The sequence below is a fragment of the Salvelinus sp. IW2-2015 genome, linkage group LG16 (assembly GCF_002910315.2).
Source record: "Salvelinus sp. IW2-2015 linkage group LG16, ASM291031v2, whole genome shotgun sequence".
Classification (NCBI taxonomy): domain Eukaryota; kingdom Metazoa; phylum Chordata; class Actinopteri; order Salmoniformes; family Salmonidae; genus Salvelinus; species Salvelinus sp. IW2-2015.
In genome coordinates, this window is record NC_036856.1 from 35,557,287 (window position 1) to 35,567,498 (window position 10,212).

At 47.4% G+C, this 10,212-nt stretch overlaps 1 protein-coding gene across 1 annotated transcript in view; it reads right to left on the reverse strand.

Moving 5' to 3' along the window:
- Positions 1–9,006, reverse strand: part of raver2 (ribonucleoprotein, PTB-binding 2) — a 26,828-nt gene extending 17,822 nt beyond the window's left edge. Inside the window, exons 1-2 of the mRNA XM_070447435.1 lie at positions 8,648–9,006; positions 5,342–5,634 (exon numbers count right to left, since the gene is read on the reverse strand). Coding sequence (XP_070303536.1) covers positions 5,342–5,634; positions 8,648–8,687 — 333 coding nt within the window. The 5' untranslated portion in view covers positions 8,688–9,006. The remainder of the gene's footprint in view (positions 1–5,341; positions 5,635–8,647) is intronic.
- Positions 9,007–10,212: the final 1,206 nt, after the last annotated feature.

Sequence of the window (10,212 nt, forward strand, 5' to 3'; positions counted from 1 at the left end):
CATTTGAAAAATCTTGCCTCTCTTCTAATTCTCTCCCTTCTCCTCTTTATTCCCTCTCTCTCGGAGGACCTGAGCCCTAGGACCATACCGTCAGGGACTTACCGGATGATGACTCCTTGCTGTCCCCAGTCCACCTGGCATTGCTGCCATTCAGGTCAACTGTTCTGCCTGCGTTATGGAACCGCCACTGTCCCAGACCTGCTATTTTCAACTCTTAAATCGCTATGAAAAAGCCAAAACTGAAAATAATTCAATGATTATTTATTTGACCATGCTTGTCACTTATGAACAATTTGAACATCTTGCCATAGTTCTTTAATAATTCCACCGGCACAGCCAGAAAGGACTGCCACCCCTCAGTAGCCTGGTCCTCTCTAGGTTTTCTTCCAGGTTTTGGCCTTTCTTAGGGAGTTTTTCCTAGCCACCGTGGCATCTACAACCTGCATGCTTGCTGTTTGGGGTTTTAGGCTGGGTTCTGTTACAGCACTTCGAATATAGCTGATTTCGAAGGGCTATATAAAATTAAACTGATTTGATTTACTCCTCTCCTCGTCTAACCCATCTCTCTCTCCCTCTCTTCATTAACCCATCTCTCTCTCCCTCTCGTCATTAAACCCATCTCTCTCTCCCTCTCTTCATTAACCCATCTCTCTCTCCCTCTCGTCATTAAACCCATCTCTTCTCCCTCTCTTCATTAACCCATCTCTCTCTTACTCTCGGTCATATAATCCATCTCTCTCCCTCTCTTCATTAACCCATCTCTCTCTCCCTCTCTTCATTTACCCATCCTCTCTTACTCTCTCGTCATTAACCCATCTCCTCTCCTTCTTCATTAACCCATCCTCTCTCCCTCTCCTTCATACCCATCTCTCTCCCTCTCTTCATACCCATCTCTCTCTCCCTCTCTTCATTAACCCATCTCTCTCCCTCTCTTCATTAACCCATCTCTCTCCCTCTTTTCATTAACCCATCTTCTCTCCCCTCTTCCTTAACCCATCTCTCACCCTCTCTTCATTAACCCATCTCTCTCCCTCTCTTCATTAACCCATCTCTCTCTCCCTCTCTTCATTAACCCATCTCTCTCCCTCTCTTCATTAACCCATCTCTCTCTCCCTCTCTCATAACCCATCTCTCTCCCCTCTCTTCATTAACCCATCTCTCTCTCCCTCTTCTTCATTAACCCATCTCTCTCCCTCTCTTCATTAACCCATCTCTCTCCCCTCTCTTCATTAACCCATCTTTCTCTCCCTCTCTTCATTAACCCATCTCTCTCCCTCTTTCATAACCCATCTCTCTCTCCCTCTCTCCTTAACCCATCTCTCTCCCTCTCTTCATTAACCCATCCCTCTCTCTCCCTCTCTTCATTAACCCATCTCTCTCCCTCTTCTTCATACCATCTCTCTCTCCCTCTCTTCCTTAACCCACTCTCTCCCTCTCTCATAACCATGCTCTCTCCCTCTCTTCATTAACCCATCTCTCTCCCTCCTCATAACCCATCTCTCTCTCCCTCTCTTCATTAAACCCATCTCTCTCCCTCTCTTCATTAACCCATCTCTCTCTCCCTCTTTCATTAACCCATCTCTCTCCTCTCTCATTAACCCATCTCTCTCTCCCTCTCTTCATAACCCATCTCTCTCCTCTCCTCATTAACCCATCTCTCTCCCTTCTTCATTAACCCTCTCTCTCCCTCTTTCATTAACCCATCTCTCTCTCCCTCTCTTCATTAACCCATCTCTCTCCCTCTCTTCATTAACCCATCTCTCTCTCCCTCTCTTCATAACCCATCTCTCTCCTCTCCTTCATTAACCATCTCTCTCTCCCTCTCTTCATTAACCCATCTCTCTCTCTCCCTCTTTTCATTAACCCATCTCTCTCTCCCTCTCTTCATTAACCCATCTCTCCTCTCCCTCTCCTTCATTAACCCCCCCTCTCTCTCTCTTTTCACTACCCTGTCTACCGCAAACACCCCCCCCTCTCTCTCTCTTTCACTTCCCTGTCTACCGCAACACACCCCCTCTCTCTCTCTTTTCACTAACCCTGTCTACCGCAACAACCCCCTTCTCTCTCTTTTCACTTACCCTGTCACCGCAACACACCCCCCTCTCTTCTCTTTTCACTACCCTGTCTACCGCACACCACCCCTCTCTCTCTTTTCACACCCTGTCTACCGCAACACACACCCCTCTCTCTCTCTTTTCACTACCCTGTCTACCGCAACACACCCCCCCTCTCTCTCTCTTTTCACTACCCTGTCTACCGCAAACACACCCCCTCCTCTCTCTCTTTTCACTACCCTGTCTACCGCAACACACCCCCCTCTCTCTCTCTTTTCACTACCCGTCTACGCAACACCCCCCTCTCTCTCTTTTCACTACCCTGTCTACCGCAACACCCCCCTCTCTCTCTTTTCACTACCCTGTCTACCGCAACACACCCCCCTCTCTCTCTCTTTTCACTACCCGTCTACCGCAACACCCCCTCTCTCTCTTTTCACTACCCTGTTACCGCAACACACCCCCCTCTCTCTCTCTTTTCCACTACCCTGTCTACCGCAACCACCCCCCTCTCTCTTTTTCACTACACCTGTCTACCGCAACACCCCCCTCTCTCTCTTTCACTACCCTGTCTACCGCCAACACACCCCTCTCCTCTCCTTTCACTACCCTGTCTACCGCAACACACCCCTCTCTCTCTCTTCACTACCCTGTCTACCGCAACACACCCCCCTCTCTCTCTCTTTTCACTACCCTGTCTACCGCAACACACCCCCCTCTCTCTCTTTTCACTACCCTGTCTACCGCAACACACCCCCCTCTCTCTCTCTTTCACTACCCTGTCTACCGCAACAACACCCCCCTCTCTCTCTTTCACTACCCTGTCTACCGCAAACACACCCTCTCTCTCTCTTTTCACTACCCTGTCTACCGCAACACACCCCCCTCTCTCTCTCTTTTCACTACCCTGTCTACCGCAACAACACCCCTCTCTCTCTCTTTTTCACTAGCCCTGTCTACCGCAACACACCCCCCTCTCTCTCTCTTTTCACTACCCGTCTACCCAACACCCCCCTTCTCCTCTTTCACTACCCTGTCTACCGCAACACACCCCCCTCTCCTCTTCTTTCACTACCCTGTCTACCGCAAACACCCCCCTCTCTCTCTTTTTCACTACCCTGTCTACCGCAACACACCCCCTCTCTCTCTTTTTCACTACCCTGTCTACCGCAACACACCCCCTCTCTCTCTCTTTTCACTACCATGTCTACCGCAACACACCCCCCTCAATTAATTGTGAGTAATTGCAAAACAACCTGTCTCCATGAGGAAGCACGGAGACATAATGACTTACTGTGCAGAGGTGAACAGTTTGGGTGTGTGCTCACCCCTGCGTAAACACGGGTGTCTGCGTGTGCATGTGTGTGTGTGTGTTACCTGTGAGTATGCCTGGCTGTAGTGACTGTAAGTCCGTAGAGGTATCGGTGCGTGTAGGGTGCTGGAGTTTGGGAAGTGGAGGGTTGGGAGACAGGGGGATAAGACTGCTGTAACCCAGACTAGAGGCTGCCCCTGTCTGCGTTTTACAGGCCGCCGGGGCTGCATGACAGACCAAAACAACCACACAGAGAATACAGTCAAGTACACAGCAATAGAAAAAGAGGACATCATCTGTAATAGTTAATGTGAGTCATTTTTTAAAACAAGCCCAAACAGTTATAAGAAACATGTTAAACGAGCGACATGTCCTTTATACTGATCAATAACAATGAATGTACAATGAATGTATCTTGTGTGTGTGTGTGCTTTACCTTGCAGCACCATGCAGGTAACACACTAGCTAGATTCAGGTATGGATTGGAGGGTAGCTTCATCTCTTTAGGGGGTTCACCCAGGAGAGAGAATGACTGCTGGGAGCTGGAGGACAGACAGAGATGGATAACAATTGACTTTACACACTGTTACCTAAGTAATTACCCAAATCATGAACAACCATCGTATAACGTATCATTAATGCATTCAACAATGCTGTAGATGTTCAAGTCAAAATGCTGTACACCCTTTCAGACTGTGTTGCCACCTAGCTCACAGTCAGCCCTATATAACTACGCTAGCCACCCCATACAGCCGTGTGCATCTCAGCTTGCCTCACAATCAGCCCTCTATATAACTACCTAGCCACCCCATACAGCCGTGTGTATCTCAGCTTGTTATTCTATCATGTTAACTTAAGTCCTTTCTATCCTCCCCATAAATCCACCACAGTGGAGGTCAGATGTCAGTGCCTGGTTGCATGGTGGACACATAGTGTTATGTGGGCTCTGTTATGGTGACCCTGTGGCTTCTGTAAGAGGCTCTCCAGAGTGGAGAAAACTAATGATGAAACACAGGTCATGTCATCACACACACACACAGAGAGACAGAGAGACAGAGAGACAGAGAGAGAGAGAGAGAGAGAGAGAGAGAGAGAGAGAGGAGAGAGAGAAGAGAGAGAGAGAGAGAGAGAGAGAGAGAGGAGAGAGAGAGAGAGAGAACGAGCCAGACGAGCCAGACGAGCCAGAGAGCCAGACGAGCCAGACGAGAAAGAGAGAGAGAGAGACGGAGCCAGACGAGAAAGAGAGCGACAGACAGATAAAGAGAGCGACAGACAGATAAAGAGAGAGCGAGTGAGTGTGTGGGGGGGTGCATTTAAGTTCAATACTGAGGCAACAGACCCTTCAGGGTCTGGAATCAGTTTCTTTGTCTGTCTGTCTGTCTGTCTGTCTGTCTGTCTGTCTGTCTGTCTGAAAGAAGCCAGCGTTTCTGAGGGCTAAATCGGGCGAAAAGGCCCTAGGCCACAGAACACCAACTCATAAACAAATCAGACCTGTCAGAGGACTCCGACAGAGACAGAAAGGAGCGAGAGAGAGGAGGAGGAGAGCGAGAGGAGGACAGACAGAGACAGAAAGGAAACGAGAGGAGGAGGAGAGCGAGACAGAGACAGACTGACTGACTGACTGACGACAGTCTAAAACCAGCGAACCCTAGGGCCATCTCTCTCTCTAGAGTGAAGGAGTGAAGGAGAGAAAGGAGGAGGTGAGGTGGACGGACAAACAGACAGATACAGTAGATAGGTAGAGACACACTGATGAAGAAAAGAGAGACAGGAACCAACAGCCAAGGAAACGAGAGGCAGAAGGTAGGGCAGGAGAGCTAGTGCTGGCTGGCAGGAAAGAGAGCTACCGGTGTCTCAGTCAGTGCCAATGTGTTGTTGTCTTGTTGTGCTGTTGTAATGTTGTGTTGTTGTATTGTTGTGCTCTTGTGTTGTTGTGCTGTTATATTGTTGTGCTGTGTCTGTGCTCTATACTCACTCCACTAGCTGGGCTACTCTCAGTGCTGCTGTAGCTGTGTAGGCCGGGCTGGTGGCCCCCTGGAGCTTTGGGTGGTGGGGGACCCAGGAAGTAGCTCTGTCCCTGGGGCTGAGCATTCACCGTGGTCCCAGGAGGGGCTGGTTGCCTGTCAGAGGCTGTGGTGTAGATGCAGGCCCCGTTCTGTTCCCCTCCCCCGGCTGTTCCCAGGTGTGCCTGCGCCTGCAGGTAGGGCATCATGCCCGCTGCCGACACTGAGGCCTGACTGGACATTGGCAGGGACTCCTGACCCAACTCTGGATTGGGAGAGAGAGGCAAGAGAGAGAGAAAGAGAGAGGGGGGGGGGGGGCGAGAATGGATAGAGGATAGACACAAGACCTAGTATCATTCAAAGACTGGTCCCCTACTTACTGCTAGCCTACAGTGAACTACAGTCACAGACTGGTCCCCTACTTACTGCTAGCCTACAGTAAACTACAGCTAGACTGGTTCCCCTGAGTTACTGCTAGTCTACAGGTAAACTACAGTCACAGACTGGTCCCCTACTTACTGCTAGCCTACAGTAAACTACAGTCACAGACTGGTCCCCTACTTACTGCTAGCCTACAGTAAACTACAGTCACATACTGGTCCCCTACTTACTGCTAGTCTACAGTAAACTACAGTCACAGACTGGTCCCCTACTTACTGCTAGTCTACAGTAAACTACAGTCACAGACTGGTCCCCTCACTTACTGATAGCCTACAATAAACTACAGTCACAGACTGGTCCCCTCACTTACTGATAGCCTACAGTAAATTACAGTCACAGACTGGTCCCCAACAGTAAACTACAGTCACAGACTGGTCCCCTCACTTACTGCTAGCCTACAGTAAACTACAATCAGACTGGTCCCTCACTTACTGCTAGCCTACAGTAAACTACAGTCACAGACTGGTCCCTACTTACTGCTAGCCTACAGTAAAACTACAGCTAGACTGGTCCCCTCACTTACTGCTAGCCTACAGTAAACTACAGTCAGACTGGTCCCCTCACTTACTGCTAGTCTACAGTAAACTACAGTTACAGACTGGTCCCCTAATTACTGCTAGCCTACAGTGAATTACAGTCAGACGGGTCCCCCACTTACTGCTAGCCTACAGTAAACTACAGTCACAGACTGGTCCCCCTCACTTACTGCTAGCCTACAGTAAACTACAGTCAGACTGGTCCCCTACTTACTGCTAGCCTACAGTAAACTACAGTCACAGACTGGTTCCCTTACTTACTGCTAGCCTACAGTAACACACAGTCAGACTGGTCCCCTACTTACTGCTAGCCTACAGTAAACTACAGCTACAGACTGGTCCCCCCACTTACTGTTAGCCTACAGTAAATTACAGTCACAGACTGGTCCCCAACCAGGTAAACTACAGTCACAGACTGGTCCCCTCACTTACTGCTAGCCTACAGTAAACTAAAGTCAGACTGGTCCCCTACTTACTGCTAGCCTACAGTAAACTACAGTCACAGGACTGGTCCCCTACTTACTTGCTAGCCTACAGTAAACTACAGTCAGACTGGTCCCCTCACTTACTTGCTAGACTACAGTAAACTACAGTCAGACTGGTCCCCCACTTACTGCTAGCCTACAGTAAAACTACAGCCACAGACTGGTCCCCTACTTACTGCTAGTCTACAGTAAACTACAGCCACAAGACTTGTCCCCTACTTACTGCTAGTCTACAGTAAACTACAGCCACAGACTGGTCCCCTACTTACTGCTAGTCTACAGTAAACTACAGCCACAGACTGGTCCCCTCACTTACTGCTAGTCTACAGTAAACTACAGCCACAGACTGGTCCCCTACTTACTGCTAGTCTACAGTAAACTACAGGCCAAACGACTGGACCCCTACTTACTGCTATCTACAGTAAACTACAGCAACAGACTGGTCCCCTACTTACTGCTAGTCTACAGTAAACTACAGCCACAGACTGGTCCCCACACTTACTGCTAGCCTGCAGTAAACTACAGTCAGACTGGCTTCCCCTCACTTACTGCTAGTCTACAGTAAAATACAGCCACCAGACTGGTCCTCTCCACCTACTGCTAGTCTACAGTAAACTACAGTCACCAGACTTGGTCCCCTTACTTACTGCTAGCCTACAGTAAACTACAGTCAGACTGGTCCCCTCACTTACTGCTAGCCTACAATAAACTACAGTCACAGACTGATCCCCTACTTACTTACTAGCCTACAGTAAACTACACTTAGACTGCGTTCCCCTCACTTACTGCTAGTCTACAGTAAACTACAGTCAGACTGGTCCCCTCACTTACTGCTAGCCTACAATAAACCAATAAACACTGCTAGCAGTGCACACAGTATAGTATATATGCTATGCTCAAGCTATAGGCTTTAAAGAGATTAGATGTATCCTAACTATACTATCAAGCACACTGTTAATTAAGCAATAAGGCCCGATGACGTGTAGTATATGGCCAATATACCATGGCTAAGGGCTGTTCTGGATACAGCACTTAGCCGTGGTATATTGGCCATATACCACAAACTCCCGAGGTGCCTTACTGCTGTTATAAACTGGTTACCAACGTAATTAGAAAAGTTTGCGTGGGCTAATAAAGACTACTAGTAAAGAACTATTGGGAGTTTTAACAGTGTGACAGCCTCCTTGTTCTTTACTACCAACGTAATTAGAAGAGTAAAAAGTAACTTTTTGTCACACCCGTGGTCTTTCATACCATGTCTTTCAGCATATCAGCATTCAGGGCTCGAACCACCCGGTTTATAATACAGTATACAGCGCCATATTTGCAAAACTAAAATACCATTATTTTATCTTTACTACCCAGGAGAAAGTAAAGATTACATTAACTCAGGTTATGACATTTCTGAATGGAACACCTCATACGTTATTATCTATTTACCAGTAGCACTGCAGCACAGCACGGAACACTAGTCTGTTTCTCTGTTTCATCCTGGAACACCCAGACTACATTCATTCCAACTGTTAATATCCCTGTGATGAATGACCTGCATAGCCCAGAGCAGCCTCAGCCCTTACGGGCCTGCAGCAAACAAAACAATGCTAGCAAACAAACACGAGCAAACATAGATAAATGGATCACAACCACAGAGATTTCAATACATTTGCATAAATAGTGACATTCTCATTTGGAAGATTTGAATTGCAAATGTGGTTGGTCTGTCTGAGAAGAACAGTTAGAGAGAGAGGCCGAACGTCCAGGCTAGGTGGTGCTAAGGGGGCTATAGGGCTATGCGTACCGAGCCCAGGGCACTCACCAGTGGGGGAGTCACCCAGCAGACCCTGTCCCAGGGCCATGGGGGCTGGGGGTCTGAGACCAAGGACTTTCTGTAGGAGTAGACGAGAGGGGTCACCCAACAGACTAGATACCTAGGGAGGGGAAGAAAGAGAGGAGGAAGAGGAGAGGAAATAGAGAGGGAGGGAGAGGGGAGGAAATACAAAGAGAGAGGGAGAGGGGAGGAGAAAGGAGGTGAATAAGAGATGAATGATAGTGAGAGGAGAGGCAAAAGGTGATACATTGAGAGTGAAGAGAGCAAGAGAGAAAGGGATTGTGGGAGGAGAGAAGTAGAGGAAAGGCTAAGAAAAGGGTTGTGAGACTAATGCAGAAATGGATAATGATCTCACAACTCAACTTAGCGTGTCTCCACTCCACATACACTGAGAGCAGTACTACATGTACAGCAGGATAGATGGAGCTAACAGAGCACACACACACACACACACACTATCTCTCTTCTCTCTTTTCCCTCTCTCTCTCAAGTCTGTCCTTTTAAAACTACATGAAATACGCAGACACCCAGAGTATTATAATTATTATTTATATTGCTATACCTGACATGACCATTCGGGCAATAAAGAGAACCCATTAGCTGTGCAGAGTAGAGCTTTCCTAATGTTGTTATATTTCATTAGGAATGACTGACAGAAGCAGCCAACCGAAAACCCAACACACACAGGCTCAAGCACACACGTTTGTTTTACTATCCTTGTGGGGATCAAACAATTGATTCCTATTCAAAATCCTATTTTCTCGAACCCCTAACCCTAAACCTAACCCAAAACCCTAATCTTAATTCTTATTAATCCTAATCCTAACCCTAACTCCAAACCGTAATTCTAACCCCAACTCTAAACCTAGCCCCTAAGCCTAAAAAAGCATTTTTCCTTGTGGGGCCCGGAAAAATATATTTTCTTGTGTTACCGTCCTTGTGAGACTTTCTGGTCCCCACAAGGATAGGAAACACACACACACACACCACACACACACACACACACACACACACACACACACACCACACACTACACACAGCACACACACACACACCACACACACACGTGTTGGCATGCCTCACATGCTGATGTGCTTGAGTCTTGATATGCAGGAGCTGCTGCTGGCCAACTGCAATGTGCAATAGATTCTGAAGCACCAGACCGTTCCCCAAACATGAAAAAATAATAAAAAAAATAAAAAAAAAAAAAAAGAAAACTCTGTGGAAAGAACATGCTATCACACATATTTTAGAAAGACGCTGTTAACACCAGTACGCACAATTTAACAAACATGCTGTAATAGTACAACACAATTTATACACACACCTGTGGCATTTCGAAACACCGCTGTAACAGTACAAACATTAGAACCTATGCTTAACCAGTACACCTTATAACTCACTATTACACATTGAGAACAGAACAATAACTTTAAAATGTGTACATAACACACACATTTAGAAACACGACGTTTTGATATACATTAGACAAACATTACTAGAACATGCTAAAAACTGTAACAGTGTTACACACATGTTCAACCACGCTGGTA